The following is a 21225-nucleotide window of genomic DNA, read 5'->3' as shown; positions in this document are numbered from 1 at the left end:
GGAAAGGAAACATCAGCAACGCAAAACCAGCATCCCCAGAATTAAGTCTTCCACTCCTCCTGCTGACTCTGACTTCAGAGGTTTAATGCGAACTTCGTCATAAGTAGATGGCAACAGATTGGTGATTTTTGCCCATTTATCACAGTTAATTGCCATATTATCACAGACAGATTGCATGTAATTGCCAGCTTGACCCCATTCAGTCACAAATCTGCTCTCAGTCTGCCATCAGACTGACTCCGCCTTATTGCTGTTTTATTGCTGTCTGGACGCACCAGAGTCGCTTTGAAACAATTGACTGTGAGAGGTCACTTGTTCATTGCAGTCGCCAACAATTTTTTTTCCAGTGTGACTGTAGCATAAAAAAGTTTAAAAGATGGATAATGAAAACAAGTTATCCTTAAACAACAAAAACTTTAACTCCTCAATGTATTTCTCTGAAACAATACTCTGAAGAAATGCAAAAATAAGCTTAATATTCTGGGGTGCCTGGAGTTTAGGAGTGAGTTGGTCTTTTAAGCCAGTGGTCCCCAACCTTTTTTGCGCCACGGACCAGTTTATGCCAGACAATATTTTCACGGACCGGCCTTTAAGGTGTCGCGGATAAATACAACAAAATGAAACCGAAAAAAAGAGGATTTATTCATAACACACGTGAAAAGACCCAGGAAAACAGAGTTAACGATAAAAACAATAACAAAATAATGCTGAAAACTGATAAAAACCCTGAAAACCATACATTTCACACCTGAGCCTCAACTCTCGCGGCCCGGTACCAAACGACTCACGGAAATTCGTGTGTATGCTGGTGGCTGTTCTGTGACTGTGGACCTTTCAGTTGGAACAGTATGGGCTGCCTGTTCTCTGGATTCTTTCTTTTGCCATGCAAGCCAGAGAGCTCTCTGCTCCTATTAGTCAACGTCACAAAAAAAATTGTGGAGATTGTCATAGGAGGTCGAGAGAAGTTAAAAATATCAGTTCTGGCGGGCTTGTCTTTTTGTTAGAATGTCACGAGGTGTCTAAGACGTGGCTTCGGTGGTTGTTGCTACATGGGATAAAATGTATCCCATGGCCCTATGCTTATTTTTGGACCCACTGCTCTACATCTTCTCAGCTTCCACTGTGTAGTCTGAACTTGGCATTAGCATCTGCATTATGTGTGCACTTTTTATCTCGGCTTGAGAACATGTGATGCATATTTGGGAAGCCCCAGACAAATGCTGAGTCACTTTTACTGTCAGGGCAAGAGATTAATCCTTCACACTAAACTGACAGACACATCGCATCTTTTATTTCCCCTCTGTGAGCTGCTGACCTCTGAGAAACACCCTAGCTGCTTCGTACAACAAGAAATACAGCGTTCTAAGAGGTCTTTAACTTCAAGTTCAATCAGCAATAACCTGTAAATCCTGCTTTATAGTTTCTGATTCAATCGATGGTTTGTTATACTTTTACTATTGCATCTGCTGTGTCACACTAGCATTTTTTCTTTTTCATGATACATTGATATGGTGGTCCCTGAATATGCTTTGGTTAAGACAGTAATAATTTTCTGTTTTAAAAGAAAGCTAAAATGGTTGCTGATTACTGATAGGGACCTGTTTCTAAGCAGTCCTGCCCACCTTCTAGAGAATCACTCTGCTGTTTGTCTTAATGAACTGCAACAAAGAAATACTATGCTTTCAAGACGCACAGATAAGAGGAAGTAAAAAAAACTAAAGCAAGAAAATTGGTGGAAAATTATGGTTATGGTTTTGCATGATAGTCCAGCAACTTTTCTGTAAAGCTCACCTGTGTTTGGCACAACCAGCCTCCCTCCATGGTGACCAAACACACCGGTGGTCCTCAGCGGCTCTTTGCAGGAGCTGAAGGGCCCATTGAGGGTAAGCAGGCCCTTCTTCCTTCTGTCCATGGTGCTGCAATAGTCCCGGCTCAGATCTCGCGGGAAGGTCTCGGCTGGGGCTTTGGCGTGGAACTCCGCCCTCTCGGCCACACCTAGTGAAACCATAAAGGAGCTCTGAACTTTGACCTTGATGTCTGGCAGGGGGTCAAAGAGCTCTTTATCTGTGCTGTCCTGGAAGCAGAGGGGAGTGCTGTATGTCCGGCCCACTGTTAAGTCTGGCTGCATGGAGGAGTTGAGAAGCAACGGGTTTCCTACAGAGATGGAAAGACAGCACACAAGTCACCTAGAAGCCCTGCTCACAAGGGACCTGTATTATGCAGGGAGCTCATTTAACTAATGAATCAAAGCCCTACCTAAGCAGCACTCACATGGGATAATGAAATTCACTGTTGTCCCAGATACAACTAAAAAAGGTCAAGATTGTACGATTCTGGTATTTTTTTAATGCCTTGATTTAGGAAAGCAAAAAAAAAAAAAAAAAGAAGAAGAAAAAATTCAAAGATGTTTAAAAGCTGGAAAACATCTTACTTTGCATGGATTAAATATTATCCAGGCTCTCTGTCTGCAGCACAGTGCAGCAGATTACATTCAACTGAGTTGTCATTTCACCAAAAAAAAAGAACAAAATATTAAAATCAGCGTTAATATTTAAAATTAATACAAATATCTGGATGTCCCCAGATAGCACTGATCCAGGTCAGTTCAGGTTTAAAGGCCACATCGCTTGAAAATTCTTGCAGCTGACCAATGAAATTCCAGCAGCAATTAAAACAACATGCCCGGGCAGGCAGCCGCTACATCAGAGGTAAGGGAGCACAACCTGGACAGAAGGTCCAGGGCTCTGAGCCACAGTCAGAGCGTTAGATTTAATTACCAAGCACACCCACAGCTTGATCTCCATAATCCATCTGCTGGAGTCAGCTCCTCTGGACACCCAGTTGTCCTCCTGAAGGACAGGAGGGAGGGCCACGAGGATCTATGTGACCGCTCTGTAAATGAGGGGAGTCCTTCATCTCCCAGCATGAACCCAGCAGCAGCCTACGGAGGGAGGTGAGAGGGAGGCGTCTTCATCTGTGACCATTAGATTTGACGACGCTGCCAAACAGAGCAAGGAGCACGCCGCATCGATTTGGCAGACGTGCCGTGCCCCTCGATGAGCCAGCCAAGATAACAGTGAAGTCATTGAGTCCTTGCTGCCCAGCTGTTGCCAGGCGAGGGGTGCAAAGCAGGAGGCTAATGTTGTTTTATTTTTAGGGAAGTCATTAATTACCTGGTATGTGATTTGTGATGAGCATCTTGGAGTGTGTGTTGCTTTTTCACTTATTCTTTCAAAACTTTATCCCTTATTTTTTCCTTTCACAGTTAAAAGGTTGCTGGTTTAATTCCAGGAGGACATATAAATCCCTTTTAAGATGATGGCAGGAAGGGTAACCCGAGTACCCTGTACCCTGAGCAAAGATGTGTTCACTTGAAAAATTACCACTGTTTTTGAGAAACGTGGTCAGTTCTGTTACTGTTAGAATATTTTAGTGAATCAGTTTCTGTATCAACAGCTTGTGGTTGCTACACCTACAATGTGCATACTGCCATGTCTCTATTTGTCTTTATAAGGAAACAGGTTGTTGTTAAAGAGAAGCCTGCACTGCTAAGGGGGAAACAACAAACAAAAATCAAAAAGCAGGAGAAAGTCAGCTGAAAAAACGGAAACAATGAAGTCCAAAAAGAGAGCCAGAAAGCGAGTGTAGGACTGACATAACAAAAAAAACAAGAAAAACAAAAGAAAAAACACCATCAACCATTTTTTCCATCTAAAATTTGGCATTTCCATTACCAAAAAACAAGGTCTAATGGGTTGTCTGCACTGTTGGTTTGTTATGTTTTGTTAAATACAAGAAAATGATAGTTTTCCCTCCACAGTTTGAGTATGGTGTCATACTCTCCTCACCATGTGGCAAAAGCATGAACCATGTTCATGAAGTAAATATTACAAAACTATATCAAAATAATATATTGTTACAAAATCCTCAGGAGCTCTTTGAGTGCTCAGAGTAGAAAAGCGCTATATAAGAACCAGTACATTTACCATTTACAGTTCTGCTCACAGCACAGCAGTGTGCCTCTGTGTACCATGTGGAAACCACTGCAGTATACTGTATTAATATCATTGCAGATTTAACATACTTTATCATTCACCACTCTAGTGCCTGCATTCCAGATGACAAAGCACCAGCACATATGATGCAGGTAACATTACCTGGTAATTGCCACTAAAGATGATGTTCCCAAAGAAATTGATAAAAAAAAAAGACGCATTTTTCATTTCAAGTGAACCCACAGGCAGCTCTGCTGATATTCTGGCTCTTGGTCAGAGCCGCACTCTGGTGGACATTACCCCTCTGCAGCTGACATTCGATCACTGCTAAATTTTCTCCCCTCCGGTCGAGTGGAGAATGATCTGATTATCGCTTGAGTGTGCATCTTTAAGAATGGCGCAGCGAAAATGGAATGGCAGTGGTGAGATGAGAGAAGTTAATGAAATGTACCTCAGGTTGAATACCTTGAGGGATAGGTTTGGAATTGGGCTTCTGATTAAAAATCACTCAGAAGGAGAAGTAATGCACAGAGACAGGGTCAGGTCCAAAGACTCATTCTGCACTCTGATAGCAGAGAGCCATCCGAAAGCATTTAAGAACTTCTTTAAAAAAAAATTTCTTGCTAGTAATTATTGGGCATGAAAATGCTATTAAGATACAATTAAACAAAAACTTTGTAAGGTCTTTCCATCCTCAAGGAAGCATTTAATTTCTTGCCATGTTTATAAAAAGGATTGTAAAACTTTAACAAGCAGGCCTGTATAAAATGCCTCAACAACTTCCTTCAAAACAAACTGCGGGAAAGAGATGTGGAAGAAGGTGTTCTACATTTCAATAGAAAATGGAAAGGAGTGATTGTGGCTGGTCGAGGGCACAGCAGGCAGGCTGTAAGGAGAACTGGCCTATTTAAATAGGATTAATGACCTGCTGAATGTAGACCTGGTGTTTTGTCTCGCACCTTTCCAATGCCATGACAACGGGTGGGGGTAGACCGGCTCCCTAGGCCTTGGAGGTGCTATGGGGTAGAGTGTAGGCCCCTGATGGGACTCTTCACGGATGCACTGAGGATGAATCACCTGTCAGCGCCATGGCTATCACATGCACTAACCCAGAAGTGTTAGGAACGGTCATGTGGATGCCTGTAGCGAGGCTGTCTGAGATGGCCACGGTCGTATAAGCAACAAAAGTTACCGCTGCACCCAACAGAAATTGAATTGATGTTCACTGTTCCATACCCATCAGTGGCTTAGGCCAGTGTAATCTAATGGAGAATATTGGTTGCCTGACATTCAAATGTGTGGTCTGCAGGGAGGAGGGGTGGTAGCATAGGTGTCTATCAGAGATTGATTATCTACCACTTCACAATAACAGACGAGCAGGTCTGTCAAAATAGAAGGACTAGTTCTTTCGCTGATTATGGAGGGATAAATCCTAAGCAGATAGGGAGGCTGCACAACATTCTGCTTGATGCAAACAAATGCCATCAATCACCTGGTGGCCCTGTCAGAAAGGTCTGTGATGATGCTGCCGTTTGGCCTTGTGGTCGCTGTCTCGTGTCAACATGCAGTCGAAGGCACTCTCTTACCTTGTCTGGTGTTCTTGAAGTTGAAAGACTGGAAACCCCCGGTGAGCGCAGAGGAGTCAATAACGTCCACGCCGTACTCGCTGTGATTTTTCCTGTACAGCATGACAGCCACCACAAGGATTGCAACGGTGATTATGCCGGCTCCAAGGCCTGAGTACAGAGCCACATCATTGGAGCTCTCCATACCTGAGACACAAGACACACACAAAAAATGGCTACCTTCAATTCTCTTATTCCTCAAGAAGCACTTCAAGTAATGGCCTAAGGGAATAGGACAAAATAATGGCCAGGCAATCAATGTCCATTTATGTTGCTCAAATTCAACATAATCAGTGCTTTAATTCATTAAATTGCCATTTTAGGTACTCTAAACAATGTTTAAAAAGAGCAATACCACTGTGACTGTGGGTCAAGGCTACATTAGATACTGTCCAACACATAACTGAAACAATCGCAAACTCAGTTGTGGGCAGCATAGTTGTATTGTGGGTTCAAAAAGATGAGAAATGCTTGGAATACAATGTTCTGCTGCAATAATCTGACACTTTTCCTGTCCAATACTGAATAGGTCAACAAAATTCAACATTTATGGCCAAGCTTCAGTCTAATGGAACTGGAGCTCAGCGTCAGCTATAAAAGTAAACAAATGGAGAAAAATGGAGAAACTACTTTGGTAGTGGCAAGTTTAGCAAGTAAATAAGGTTAGGTTAACCGGCTAGCTGCATTGCTGAGTGTTGATGATTTTGTCAACGAATTTACCCAAACCTCCAAACCTAATCTATGTAACTCACTGTAGCTATCCAAATTGAATACTTTATCAACTAACATTAGGAACTGACAATAACCAGACTCTCACAGCTAGCTAGTATTTAGCTACCAGCTGTAGATAGCTTGAATTTTCACAAAATCGTATCTGTAATATAATCATTTAATAGTGTTAAACAAAAATAAGACTAGCATTTAGATTCTGCAAACTATTTTTGCGCTATTATACTGATACTGAGGGATACAGTATGTGCAATGTTCTTCAAGTTGTTGTAGACTTACATTGCACAAGTACACCATGATAGTGTAGATCAGCACCATCTAATATACGTCTTATCACTCTCACTCTTTTATCCGATGTTAGCTTGCAGTGTAGTGCCACAAGCAAGGAACAACAGCTCACTTAACAATTAATACCAAGATTACCCACAGCTCCTTTAAGACTGTAATGTAAATAATTTTATCAGCCACATTTTATTAATTTGCAGGATATAATTTCAGTTTTAATATTATTTTTCTGTAAATGAATCACTTTACCTAAACAGAAAGAAGCTGACCCAGTGAAAGACTTTTTCCTTAATGTTGTGTAGAAAAGAGCATCGCCTTAGTTGTGATAATAAAGACCCACAGAGAGTGAAGATGAGATGGAGAAAAACAGTGGAGAAAATGATGTTATTATGTGGACATACAAGAGCCAACTCAAGCAAGTTTTGGGTTAGTATGAAAATAAAGCAAGAAGGAGGAAATGAGGTATGACATCCAATATTCACATGGCAGCTAGAGAAGCTACAGTGCTACAGTCAAGTTGATATCAAAAGATATCTACTTGACTGCAGCACTTGAATAGCACTGTAGGTCTTCTTACTCCATCCATAATTTTACTTAAAATATACTCTAAGTGTCTTACTAGAAATACAATTTCATTATTTATTTATTTATGTATTTAAATTGTTGCGAACGTGTATGTATGTATTGCATGCGAATTGTATGCGAACGTGCACCCGGTCAAATCCTTCTGCTCACCGGACCTGGAGTACCTGATGATTAAGTGCCGGCCATTCTGGCTACCGAGGGAATTTACAGCAGTGATTATTACGGCTGTTTACATTCCCCCACAAGCCGACACTGACCGAGCACTCAGGGAACTGTACAGCGCGATCAGCAGCGAGGAAAACGCACACCCAGAGGCGGCGTTTATCACAGCCGGAGACTTTAATAAGGGAAACCTGAAGAAAGTCTCACCCAAACTCCACCAACACATCCACTTTAACACTCGTGGAGATCGGCTACTCGACCACTGCTACACCTCTTTCCGGGATGCGTACAAAGCCCTCCCCCGCGCCCCATTCGGCCAATCAGATCACCGCTCCATCCTGCTCCTGCCCGCCTACAGGCAGAAGCTGAAACAGGAAGCTCCAACCCGGAGGGCGGTGCACTGTTGGACGGACCAATCAGAGTCTGCGCTGCGGGACTGTTTTGATCACGCGGACTGGGAAATGTTTCACATGGCTGCTAGGGACATTGATGAATACACAGACTTAGTCTGCGGATTTATCAGGAAATGCGTGGAAGATGTCGTCCCATCCAGAACAGTTAAATCCTTCCCAAATCAAAAACCCTGGATTAACGGAGATGTTCGCGCGGCACGGAGCACCGCCTTTTCCTCCGCGAACACATCGGACTACAAACACGCACATTACCAACTCCGGAAGACGATCAAAGCAGCCAAACGTGAGTACAGGGACAGGGTGGAGCAACAGTTTGACAACCCTCGGAGTATGTGGCAGGGACTGAACACGATCACAGACTTTAGAGGGAAAACCAGCACACCGCAGACCACGGCCTCTCTGTGTGAGGATCTAAACGTATTCTACGCTAGATTCGACACAGCGAACACCATGAGACCGGACAGTGTGCGCACCGCGGATGACGTCAGTGCGCACACTGTGTCTGAGGAGGATGTGCGGAGGTGCTTCAGGAAGGTGAACGCACGCAAAGCTACTGGTCCGGATGGGATTCCCGGCCGCGTCCTCAAGTCATGCGCGGCTCAGCTGGCTGGAGTGTTCACGCACATCTTCAACCTTTCCCTCTCTCTGTCTGTAGTCCCAGCCTGCTTCAAAATGGCCACCATCGTCCCTGTACCCAAATCCTCCACCATCTCCTCATTGAACGACTGGCGACCTGTAGCCCTGACCCCCATCGTAAGCAAATGCTTCGAGAAGCTGGTCAGGGACTTCATCTGCTCTGCACTACCCGACTCACTGGACCCTCTACAGTTCGCATACCGCCACAACAGGTCCACTGATGATGCCATAGCCCTGACACTACACACTGCCCTGTCACACCTGGAGAAGAGAGACACGTATGTGAGAATGCTGTTTGTAGATTACAGCTCAGCATTCAATACCATCGTTCCCTCGAAGCTGGACAGGAAACTGCAGGATCTAGGACTGAGCAGCTCCCTCTGCAGCTGGATCCTTAGCTTCCTGTCTGACAGACGCCAAGTGGTCAGACTGGGCAGCATCACCTCATCCCCCGTCACACTGAACACTGGTGCTCCACAGGGGTGTGTACTGAGCCCTCTCCTATACTCACTCTACACCTACGACTGCACAGCCACTAACAACTCCAACATCATTGTGAAGTTTGCGGACGACACTACAGTGGTGGGTCTTATCACCAATGGTGATGAGACGGCTTACAGGGAGGAGGTCAGCGCCCTGACCCACTGGTGTCAAGACAACCATCTCACCCTCAACGTCGCAAAGACAAAGGAGTTGATAGTGGACTTCCGGAGGTGCAGAGAAGTACACACCCCCATCACCATCAGCGGCGCTGCTGTGGAGAGAGTGAGCAGCTTCCGGTTCCTTGGCGTACACCTGGCTGAGGATCTATGTGGTCAGTACACACAAACAAAACAGTGAAGAAGGCGCAGCAGCGCCTCTTCTTTCTCAGGAGACTGAAAAGATTCGGCATGAGCCCCCGCATCCTCAGGACCTTCTATCACTGTGCCATTGAGAGCATCCTCACTGGATGCATCACCACCTGGTATGGCAACAGCACCGCCTACAACTGCAAAGCTCTCCAGCGAGTAGTGCGGTGCTCTGAACGGATAATTGGAGGTGAGCTTCCCTCCCTCCAAGACATCTACAGGAAGCGGTGCCTGAGGAAAGCGGGGAGGATCATCAAGGACCCCAGTCACCCCAGCCATAAACTGTTCAGACTACTTCCATCAGGAAGGAGGTTCTGCAGCATCCGATCCCGTACCAGCAGACTGAGAGACAGCTTTTTCCATCAGGCCATCAGACTGCTGAACACTTCATAGACACCTCAGCTTCACTACTGGAACTTTAACATTATGCACTCCATACTGTATAGTAATGCCACTGTTTTGCACATGTCTCACTCTGTATATTTTATTTTATTTATTTTACATATTTTATTTATTGTTTACTCTATTTAATTTGTAAAATATGTGTACACACACACACACACACACACACACACGTAGAAAAATATTTAGTATACACATCCAGAAATGCATATACTATTATATATTGTACATATATTTATTAGTTTCAGATGTAGCCATTCTTGTATTTTGCTTGTTTACATTATTGTATTTTGCACAACTGTTGCTTGTGAAGCTCGCACACAAGAATTTCACTCACATGTGCTGTACCAATGTACCTGCACATGTGATGTGACAATAAAAGTGATTTGATTTGATTTGATTTGATTTGATTTGTTTTGGAGTCGTTAAAAATAACTCACAGTTGTCGTCAGATTTTTCAGATTGTCACTACAAGGCTCCTGTTTGGAACTGCTTGGGCTACATGCATCTTGCTTTAGTAATGCTTTACCACTTTGACCATGATTGTTTTTAATGTTTGATTACAAGTGCCTCTGCATCATATTAAAAGTTTAGTTTAACAAATCTGATTTTACTTTGAAAAAGTACCATCAAGTCATCCATTATCTAGAAAATGTGATAAATAAATACTTATATCAACTTCATAATTTACATTCATCATTTTATATTTAGCCAAATGAATCACAATCAAACAAAGAGTGTAGGGTGGAGAAATCAAAGGTTACCATAACTGGACAAAAATGCACACACACACACACACACACACACACACACACACACACACACCGTTTGTTTACACTATCAGAACGAGACAGTGATAGAAGTGGCGGAAATTAGCAAAATGGTGAGGAGTTCAGTCATTTGGGAGGGGCTCAGAGTAGAGCCGCTACTCACACATTGAAAGGAAACAGCTAAGGCTGTTGCCTTCTGGGTAAAGTTTTCCAACTGGGCATATCTTACTGGGAGGAGGCCTCGGTGTAGACCTGGGACCCGCTGGAGAGATTACATCTATCAGCTAGCCTGAGAAAACATTTTCCTTGGAAAAGCTGAAGTAGGTGGTGAGAGGGAGGTCTGAGCTTCCCTGCTGCTGCCCCCATGATTTCAGATAAGTGGAAGAAGATGAATGATTTTTTTTTTTTAATTTTAGATTTAAATTTTTATTTTGGTGGTTGTCATGAATTATCAAACAGCCTACATCACTCATAATGCACGACACACTTTTCAGTGTACTTTATTCGTTTTTCGGATGTTAATTTGTCATATTTTAGTAATACATGAACATCTTTTGTAGTAATATTTTTCCATATCATATTCAACCTCGCTTTATTTGAAGTGTTTTTCTTCCTCATTTTTTGGAGCATAACGTGCAATGTTGACAACGCGTGATGTGAGTTGTTGCACATTTAAGCACCATGATTTATTCTTGAAGAATGTGATTAATGGTTTAAAATGCCTTTGTTACTTTTGACATGTTCCTTTAACTTGTTCTGCAATGTAACTTAACATCTGAGTGTTTCTTAGTTTTAGACCAAGTTTGTCGACTGGAACATCCGTAACCACCACAGTCAATTTTCAATCAAACAGTCAAGATGTTATTGAAGTGCAGACTTTTACTTTTAATTTAACAAAAGTATTACACATTAACTGTTAACAATAACAGCCATTTTCACAAATAGTCCCCCATTTTCAGAGACTCAATGTAATTGGAATGAAACATATGGAGCTGATCCCAGTTGCTGAACTCGCAGTTTGTAGCCATTCACTGTAACTCTCAATATGAGGTCCAAATAGATATCAGTACAATCGCAGGAGGCCATCATTACATTGCAAAACAAAACAGCGCCATCGGAGCGATAGAAAAAACTTTAAACTGACCAAATAAAAAATCTGGTACATTCCTAAAAAGAATGGATGCATGGACAGTTCAACAACACTAAAAGCCCCAAAGGACCACAGACAACAACTGCAGTGGCCATTCACAGAGTTCCTTCTTTCGTTAACAACAGTTTCTTCAGAGCATCTAACCAAGTAAAGAGGTAGGATTGTCAAAAGCATATCAAAAGTTGGCTACATGAAGAAAAATCTTTGAAGAGATGAAACTAAGATTATCTTGTATCACAATCATGGTAAGAGGACAATATGAAGAAGGAAAGGAGCAGTTTATCACAAACTATTAAATATGGTGGAGGCATGAACGAATGGGCATGTATGACTGCCAGTGGAACACAGCCATTAGTGTTTATTGATAATGTGATTGCTGATAGACGCAGCATGAATTCTTAAAGGTACAGGGCTATATTCTCTGTGTAGCTGAGATATAATATACTGAGTGTGAACATTCTCAAAACTGTATTGTATATAGTTTATTTATTTTTTATTGTGTAAATTTAATTTATGTAAAACTAAGGTTCCACGTGTCACTGTTGAAGTGGGGCATTAATCAGTGTGACGCCACTTGTAAACATGTTGCGTGTGTGGGGTTTCCCAGCCAGAGCTGCATGGACTCCACACTGGTGAGGCACACTTTCTGTAACTCCTCTCCCTGTACTAAATTATACATTTAAATTTGGTGTATTTTTCTTTGCTAAGTATTAGTTCTTATGGCTAAAAGCTCCCAAAGCGTTTTTGATTGCTTTGAACGAGAAAAATAGTAATTGGAACTGCGTTTTATCTGTTACACCATCCGTTTATGTGGTCCTTACTTGTGCTAAACAGGGATGAGGAGAGGCCTACTGTTGCTGTGTGACACTGATTTTGCTGCTGCACTTTGTCTTTTAGAAATAAATCCAGTTTCCAGCCAGTCTGTGTCTGTCGTCACAACGCAGTCAACCATTTGAAATCTGCTACATAAAAGTGGTGCCGTGACCCGGATCCATCTGATCAGCTGCTGCCGATCGCTGAGGTTGAGCTGAACACTTCTGACACCTGTGATATCAGCAAAATTATCTTGTGGATCCTTTTGAAAAAATTCTCAGTGTTTTGTTAGTAGGCATTTCTCCAAGATACACGTGTTAGAGTTTAACTGGGCTACATTTACATGTGTTGTATTTTCCTGGGTGATAAGCACTTCCGTATTTTTCTTGTTTCCAATTCTTTTTGTAGTTATTGTTAATTTCCTGTAAGTAACATGACTGGTAGGGGCCAAGGCTCCTTTAACCTTTTCACACCAGTTGCTGGGAGAGGTTGGAGACTTTCTGGGGCAGATGAAGTTAGGGACAGATCTATAATGTCTCATGATGAGCCATCAGAATCAGATGACATTATCCAAAAGAATGCTCATGGGCGCCAGTTTTCAACCCCTGCTTTGAGTGATGACAGCACACACAAGGAGCTACGAGAGCTTATTGGTGAGCTGGGGACTCAGATAGGTGAATCAATCGCTAGTCGGTTATTATCCAGTCAAGTCCCGCTTGGTCCAAACCAGACAGCTCCAACTGAGTCCCCCAAAGTTAAGAGCCCTGATACCACTCTCGACCTCTCCAAAATGAACCTAGTGGTCAGACAAGATATCAAAGACCCACCTATGTACAGAGGTGATGACGCAGATAAGTACTCTGTTCATGAGTGGATAGATATGATGGAAGTGTATTTGGAGAAGAGAGGGTTGTCTGGAGCCATGCAAGTGGATGAAATCTTGAACCATCTCCTCGGCAGAGCTAAAAACATTGTTAGGGTGGGTTTGAAAAGTAACTCATCTTCTGGTGCAGTGACCAACCCTGAGACCATCTATGCCATACTCAGGCGTTATTTTAGTGATAGCCCTGGTTCTTGTCAACCACTGGCTGACTTCTATGCCACCCAAGCAGTTGCATAAGAAACACCAGTAGACTATTGGGTGAGACTTAATATCGCTGCTGAGACAGCTGACAGGCACTTACAGCGCCAGGGAGGCAAAATGGAGAACATGGAGGCAGAAATAGCCATGATGTTTATCAGAAACTGTCCTGATCCCAGCCTCGCCTGTGTCTTCAAATGTAAGCCCATCAGTAAATGGACAGTAATGGATGTTCAGGAAGCCACTGATGAACATCAAAGAGTGTGCCATGTAAAAAAGAAGAGTCTGAGCTCTGCCAGACCACATCCCCTCCTCGTGGCCACTGCAACAACCACAAGTGAATCACCTGAATTTGAAATGAGCCGTGCCCAAGTAGGTACAGTAAAGTGTTCCCAAGATAACCCGGTTAAGACCACTGGAGTTGTCGCTTCAGATTCAAGTGCTCTAGACCGCGTGCTCAGTATGCTAGAGAGGGTGCTAGAGTGCACTAACCAGCCTGCCCATCCCGTAATTAAACCACAGCCTCCAGTCTCAGCCAGGTTCCCTTCATGCCAGGTTTGTGGTAATAGCTCACATTCTACACGCACTCACTGCATGAGAGAAAGGAGATGTCTAGGTTGTCTGGAGGTTGGGCATCAGAGAAAAGACTGCCCCAGAGCAACTGAGCCCATTACCCAACAAAGCAGTCCCCAGGGAAACTAGGATGCTTGCACTTGAGAGGGGACAGTGTGAGCGAGGCTCTCAGGAGGTTAGAGATTGTGTTTAGCAGACTACGTGCTCACGGACTGAAGCTAGCTCCTAAAAAATGTCATCTGCTTAGGAGGAGTGTGAGATTTTTGGGTCATGTTGTGACTGAAGGTGGGGTTTCGACTGATCCTGACAAGGTTAAGGCGATCACTGCTATTTCAGAGGCTGACCTCATGATGGAGGATGGGGTTACGCCATCTCAGAAGAAGATAAAGTCATTTTTGGGCATGGTAATGTATTACCAGCATTTCATACAAGACTGTTCTAAGATTGCCAGGCCCCTTTTTACCCTGACTGCTGCTCCTAAAGAGAAAAAAGTAAACGCTCGAGGTGCTGCTTCTTTCCGGAGGCTCAGCCCAAGTGACTGGAGAAAGGAACATGTTGACTCGTTTGAACACCTGAAGGCTGCACTCCTTGGCTCCGTTGTGCTTGCTCACCCTGATTTCAACAAACTATTTATCTTGTCAACAGACGCTTCACAGGATGGTTTGGGTGCTGTATTGTCACAGGTCCAAGAGGGCGAGAGTAAAGCACGTCCCGTTGCATTTGCCATCAAGGCCCTCGCCCGTGCACAGAGAAACTATCCTGCCCATCGTCTCGAGTTTCTGGCACTAAAGTGGTCTGTCTGTGACAAATTTAGCCACTGGCTGAAGGGGCATAGCTTTACAGTCTGGACAGACAATAACCCTCTAACATATATTCTCACAAAGCCTAAGCTTGATGCATGTGAACAAAGGTGGGTGTCAAAGTTGTCCCCCTACAATTTCAGCATCAAGTATATTCCTGGCAGTAAAAATTTTGTTGCAGATGCACTGAGCAGGCAGCCATTCATTCATAACCGTGTTAGTCAGAGACTCATGAGTGAACCCTATGCAACTCTGTTAGAGGAGTCACAACAAGTCAAGGAAATCTCAGTTCAGGATGCATTCAGGCTCAGTGCCAACCACCAAAGTGTTGAGTGTTTAGCCCCTGCAGAGAGTCTAGGATGTTGTTCCCTGACTAATGATGAAGTTTCCGCAGTTTTCACAGGTCACACTGAGTGGGACCAAGGTCCAAAACAGAGAGCAATCTCCTGGTTGTCTCAAGAGCTAGATCGGCTTCCCTCACTAGGCCAGAACACCTTGTCTGCCTTCTCACTTCAGGAGCTACAGGAGGAGCAGAGAGCAGATGTGACACTGTCTCAAGTCATTCCGTTTGTCATACGTGGTCGGCGCCCATCACGTAGAGAAAGAGCTCACCTGTCACATAAAGTGCAAAAGACAATGAACCAGTGGGAAAAATTGAAAATGCTGGATGGTATCCTGTACAGAGTGAGTAAAGACCCGCTCACTGGCAAAAAGCGCCATCAGTATGTGACTCCATCCACATTAATCAGTCAAGTCCTGTCAGGTGTCCATGGTGATGCTGGCCATCAGGGTCAAAGCAGAACTCTGTATCTAACTAGGCAGAGATTTTTCTGGATCAACATGGAGCATGACATCCGTGAGCATGTCAAGTGCTGTAAACGTTGTGTTATCAGCAAGACACTTGAGCCTGAAGGAAGGGCCCCTCTTGAAAGTATTAAAACTACCAGTCCTCTTGAGCTTGTCTGCATAGACTTCTGGTCCGTGGAAGATCACAAAGGCAAGAGTGTGGATGTTTTAGTAGTGACTGATCACTTCACCAAGATGACCCATGCTTTCCAGTGTTCAGATCACACGGCAAAACAAGTTGCGCATCAGTTGTGGGACAGATATTTTTGTGTCTATGGCTTCCCTCAAAGGATCCATTCAGATCAGGGTGCCAGTTTTGAGAGTGAGTTGATTCAAGAGTTGCTGCAGGTAGCTGGAGTGCAAAAGTCAAGAACAACACCTTATCACCCTATGGGTAATGGTCACACTGAAAGGTTTAACAGAACCTTGGGAAATATGATCAGAGCCTTACCTCCAAGGGAGAAACACAAATGGCCTCAAATGCTGCAGACACTGACTTTTATCTACAACTGTACTGCTCATGAGTCTACTGGCTATGCACCATTCTTCCTAATGTACGGGCGTGTCCCCAGGTTACCAGTGGATGTCATGTTCCACAATGTTGCAAGGGACAATGATGTAGCAGATTATGACAGTTATGTAAAAAGAATGAGAGATGACCTCAGAGAAGCACTCACACTGGCTCAAACTAACACCGGAATCAGTCAGCAGCGTCAAACAGACCTGTATAACAAAAAGCAGAAAGGTGCTGACATTGAGGAAGGGGATCATGTTCTTTTGGCAAACAAGGGCAAGCCGGGCCGTAGGAAGTTAGCTGATAGATGGGAATCGACCATCTATACTGTGGTCTCCAAGAACCCCACATGCCATACGTATCGCATCAGGAATACCAAGAGTGGACAGGAGAAAGTTGTCCATAGGAACTTGCTTTTGCAAGCTAATTTCCTGCCCATTGAATCTGAGGGTGAACCAGAGATGTCTTTTGCCAGTGAATCAGAACTCGGCCAGGAGCAGAGTCAATCTGATGGAGAATCTCCTGTTGCTGATTCTGAGGTTGACTGTACTGAACGCACAGCTCACTGGGTAGCTAAGATGGCAGATGATTGTGTCCCAGCTCTTAGAGGACCCCAAGAGAGTGACAGTGTTGGGGACAGTATCTGTGCGCAGTTTGATGATGAGGAGCATCAGGACAGTCACAGTGTTGACAATGAAGTGGCTGCTTACCCTGAAGTAGATGATGACAATGGCAGCAGGGTTTGCGCTACCCCAGTTGAGGAAAGAGCACCACCAAGTACCAGTTATCCTGAAAGTCAGCCAGCCAGTGAGGTTGGGAGCCTCAAGAAACCTGGCGGTGTGCCCCCAAGTAATGCAGTAGGTCAGATCAGAACAAGAGTGGGCCGAATGGTGAAGCCTGTGAATAGGCTGATCCAAAACATGACACAAAGGAATCTACAAACAGGCAATGTAGTGAGCAGCTTTGCCAAGAATCTGTTTCTGTGAGGACTACTTGTTCCATATATTAGGTGATCTTCATGTTGGATGTTGAGATTGTTTCAAGCTCAGGGTAATATTCATTACATAGTAGCTGTCACTTTATTGTTTGTTCAGGATAGTGTATAAGGCACTTTCCCTTGCGAGTAAACATTAGGGGGTCTGGCCAGCTTTCTTTTGTTTACTCTCCCCATGAGTTGGGAAACACATTTGTTGCATGTATCACCGGGTAGTAAATTTGCAGATCACTGACAGTTACGAATTGTTATTTGCGATGCTCAGTTGCTCACCCTTACATAACGAATTTTGAGAAGTTCAGGGGGGAGTATGTAGCTGAGATATAATATACTGAGTGTGAACATTCTCAAAACTGTATTGTATATAGTTTATTTATTTTTTATTGTGTAAATTTAATTTATGTAAAACTAAGGTTCCACGTGTCACTGTTGAAGTGGGGCATTAATCAGTGTAACGCCACTTGTAAACATGTTGCGTGTGTGGGGTTTCCCAGCCAGAGCTGCATGGACTCCACACTGGTGAGGCACACTTTCTGTAGCTCCTCTCCCTGTACTAAATTATACATTTAAATTTGGTGTATTTTTCTTTGCTAAGTATTAGTTCTTATGGCTAAAAGCTCCCAAAGTGTTTTTGATTGCTTTGAACGAGAAAAATAGTAATTGGAACTGCGTTTTATCTGTTACACCATCCGTTTATGTGGTCCTTACTTGTGCTAAACAGGGATGAGGAGAGGCCTGCTGTTGCTGTGTGACACTGATTTTGCTGCTGCACTTTGTCTTTTAGAAATAAATCCAGTTTCCAGCCAGTCTGTGTCTGTCGTTACAACGCAGTCAACCATTTGAAATCTGCTACATCTGCTCACGTTCAACCAAATGCTGCTAAAGTAGTCAGACAGCACTCCACAGTACAAATGGACAAGGATCCCAAACATACTTCAAAAGCAACCCAAGTTACAAGTCAGTCACTTGATCGTAACCCAATAGAGCATGGCTTTCAGTTACTAAAGAAAAAACTAAGAGAGAGAAACCCATGAACAAGCAGCAACTGAAATAACTGCCAGGAGAAAACCATATTTAGTGATATTCATTGGTCTTAGACTAAAGGAAGGCATTAACTACAAGAGATTTTTATAAAGATTAAAAACAAATCTTTATATTTCAAGTCATGCTTGTTTGTCAAATTACTTTTGAGACTCTGAGAATGGGGAACTATGTGTAAATATGGTGGTATTTACTAAATAGTTTATGTAAAATTTTTCTTAAAGTTTTGTTAAACTTGAGCTGGAATTTTGTACTTGAACTCTATCTTTATCTTAGTCTTGACCTTAACTTAGTCTGGTTTAAAAACCACCAGGGTGTAGCATATTGGAATTAACTAGAAAGAAAATGTTAGTCAAATACTTACAAACCTAAATTTTTTGACTTTGTGAGAATATGGTGAGAGGAGTAGACCATAATGTTAAACTGTGGCATATTACACTAAAGCTAGTAACAGTGAGAGTGATTAGCCTTACTGTCTTTAGACCTACTGGTCTATGTCCAATAGCTGTGATGGATATCTCACAGGAAAGGCAATCAGACCCCATACAGTGATTGCTTGCCACATATAAGCTTTATGCAATCCCCATTCAATCATTTAAGCTTTTGTAGTAGGCACAACTTTCATGTTGAAGTGGCAACCTAATGGAGCTACAATAACACCTGACAATCACTTACTTGGACTAACTCTGGCAAGTGATTGAAAGCCACCACAGGAATGCAAGGACAGCGCTGTAAATTGCTCAAATTAGCTCATTTGCAATGATTACAACTCATTAATCCTCCACAACATAGCACATGTTCACTTGTCACAACCAATATATCTCATGGCTCAAAGTAGAAACACAGCTGTGATGTCACGGTTGTCATAAAAGTTCAGCACTGAATAATGACATGAATTTGTAATGAGCATTTGCTGGGTTAACACCAGAGCTGCTTAGATCAAGGTGAACTAAATACTGTAATTCATAATTTGTCCATTTCCAGAGTATATGCTAAGAGAATGCAAAGGACTGTCACTCCTCTAGTTTGCCTATAGCATTTCTTGCGCTCAAAATTAAGGGCATATAACATATCAATGGCAGGTGGGAGGGCAGGGGAGTAGAAGATGAAAGAAATCCACAGTGGAAGACTCACTTTGAGGTTTAACGTCATGTAGCAGCTTTCGATCTGCAAAGACAGAGAGATAGAATGAGACAAAGAGGAGAGAAAGTGGTGATTAAAGTCTGAGCCTCTGTGAAGTGACTATCAAATGTGGTCTCAGATCCAACACCCTGAACAGAGGGAAGCTCTTCTACTGACTGTACTTACAAACGATATATTGGATCTCATAATGGCCTGGAAGGTTTTAATATAGTTATCAAAGCATCACAGATAAAGAAGATGAGGTATAGATTGTATAAACTCATCTCTGAGTCAACTAATGATCTCTAATGTTTGAGGACTGAGTCGTACATTTCTACCAGACTACACCGATCACCCATAACATTAAGACCACTGTCTAACTGTCTAAAATGATTATCTCATTGCATTGCAGTGTTCTGTTGCCTTCCCCAAACTGACAACAACATTCTTTTGGGGGATACAATGTACCAAATGCACGCTGCACCAAAAAAACTGCTCAGAATCCACCAAGAACACAAAAGGAGGCCTATGGTAAGATGAGCTTTTGCAGGATGCACTGGAACAAGCCAGGTCCACTCAGGCCTCACTCCCACCAGACCCAAAGGAACTCACTGAATTCAGGTGTTACAATCGTTTCCATGGCTGCAGGTGTAAAACAAAATCAAGCACCAGGCATTCATGCAGCTTCTACAAACATTTTTAAAAGAATGGGTCACTCTACAGAGTGGTACCATAATAGGATGTCACCTATGCAACAAGTCCAGTTTTGAAATTTTCTCACTTCTAAATTTTCCACAGTCAACTGTTAGGGGTACTGGGAATAACAGCAAGTCAACCACGAAGTTGTAGGCCATGTAAAATCACAGAGAGGGGTCGGCAGATGTTGAGGAGCAGACTGAGCAGAGGTTGCCAACTTTCTGCAGAGTCAATCGCTACAGACCTCACAAACTTCATGTGGCCTTCAGATTCGTTCAAGAACAGTCAGTAGAGACCTTCAGAATGCATTTCTATGGCTAAGCTGTTGCATCCAAGACTTGCAACACAAAGTGCAATGCAAAGCTTCAGCTGCAGTTGTGTAAAGCACATCGTCACTGGACCCTAGAACAGTAAAGACACATTCTCTAGAGTGAGGAATCACGCTTCTCTGTCAGGCATTCTCATGGATGGTGGTTGCCAGGAGAACAGTAGATGTAAGATTGCAGTGTGCCAAGTGTAAAGTTTGGTGGAGGGGGGGATTATGGTCTGGGGTTACTTTTTAGGAGCTGGGCTCAGCTCCTTAGTTCCAGTGCAAGGAACTCTTAACGCTTCAACATACCAAGATATTTTGGACAATTTCATGCTCCCAACTTTGTGGGAATAGTTTGAGAATGGCTCCTTTCTGTTCCAAGATGACTGCAAACCAGTGCACAAAGCAAGGTCCATAAATGAGTGAGCATGATTTGTGAGTCCTGAACGCAAAGCAATAAAACACCTTTGGGATAAATTAGAGCGGATACTGTGAGCCCAGCTTTCTTATCCACCGCACAAACATGCTTCTGGAAGAATGGTTAAAAATTTCCATAAACACACTCCTAAACCTTGTAGAATGCAATTATTTCTTTGTTGTAACTGTGCTTATTGTCAGTAAATCTTATAGAGTTGGAAAGACTTCTTATTTCCCCTAAATGGTGCCACATTTGTAAGGAAAATGCATTTCTGGGTAAAGCAGCAGAGTTGACTATGTGGGTTGTGCCTATGAAAACCTGCCAATCTCTGCCAATGCCAAACAGCTTATTCTGCTACTGACTCTTCTTTTGAAGATGCCAGGGACATCGCGAAGTGGGTGTCCCCAGGAGAGTACA

The 21225-nt window shown here is 43.1% G+C and overlaps 1 protein-coding gene across 2 annotated transcripts in view; it reads right to left on the bottom strand.

Moving 5' to 3' along the window:
- unc5db (unc-5 netrin receptor Db) overlaps nucleotides 1-21225 on the bottom strand; it is a 279454-nt gene that overhangs the window by 74355 nt on the left and 183874 nt on the right. The window contains exons 8-10 of one of the 2 annotated variants that reach the window (XM_040050206.1): nucleotides 19397-19429; nucleotides 5582-5767; nucleotides 1792-2154 (exon numbers count right to left, since the gene is read on the bottom strand). In XM_040050206.1, coding sequence (XP_039906140.1) covers nucleotides 1792-2154; nucleotides 5582-5767; nucleotides 19397-19429 — 582 coding nt within the window. The remainder of the gene's footprint in view (nucleotides 1-1791; nucleotides 2155-5581; nucleotides 5768-19396; nucleotides 19430-21225) is intronic. The other variant, XM_040050207.1, reaches the window with a different exon arrangement.

The sequence above is a fragment of the Simochromis diagramma genome, unplaced genomic scaffold, assembly GCF_900408965.1.
Source record: "Simochromis diagramma unplaced genomic scaffold, fSimDia1.1 OVJJ01000159.1, whole genome shotgun sequence".
Classification (NCBI taxonomy): domain Eukaryota; kingdom Metazoa; phylum Chordata; class Actinopteri; order Cichliformes; family Cichlidae; genus Simochromis; species Simochromis diagramma.
Note: the sequence above shows the minus strand (reverse complement) of the source record. Positions and strands in the feature narration are given on the sequence as shown.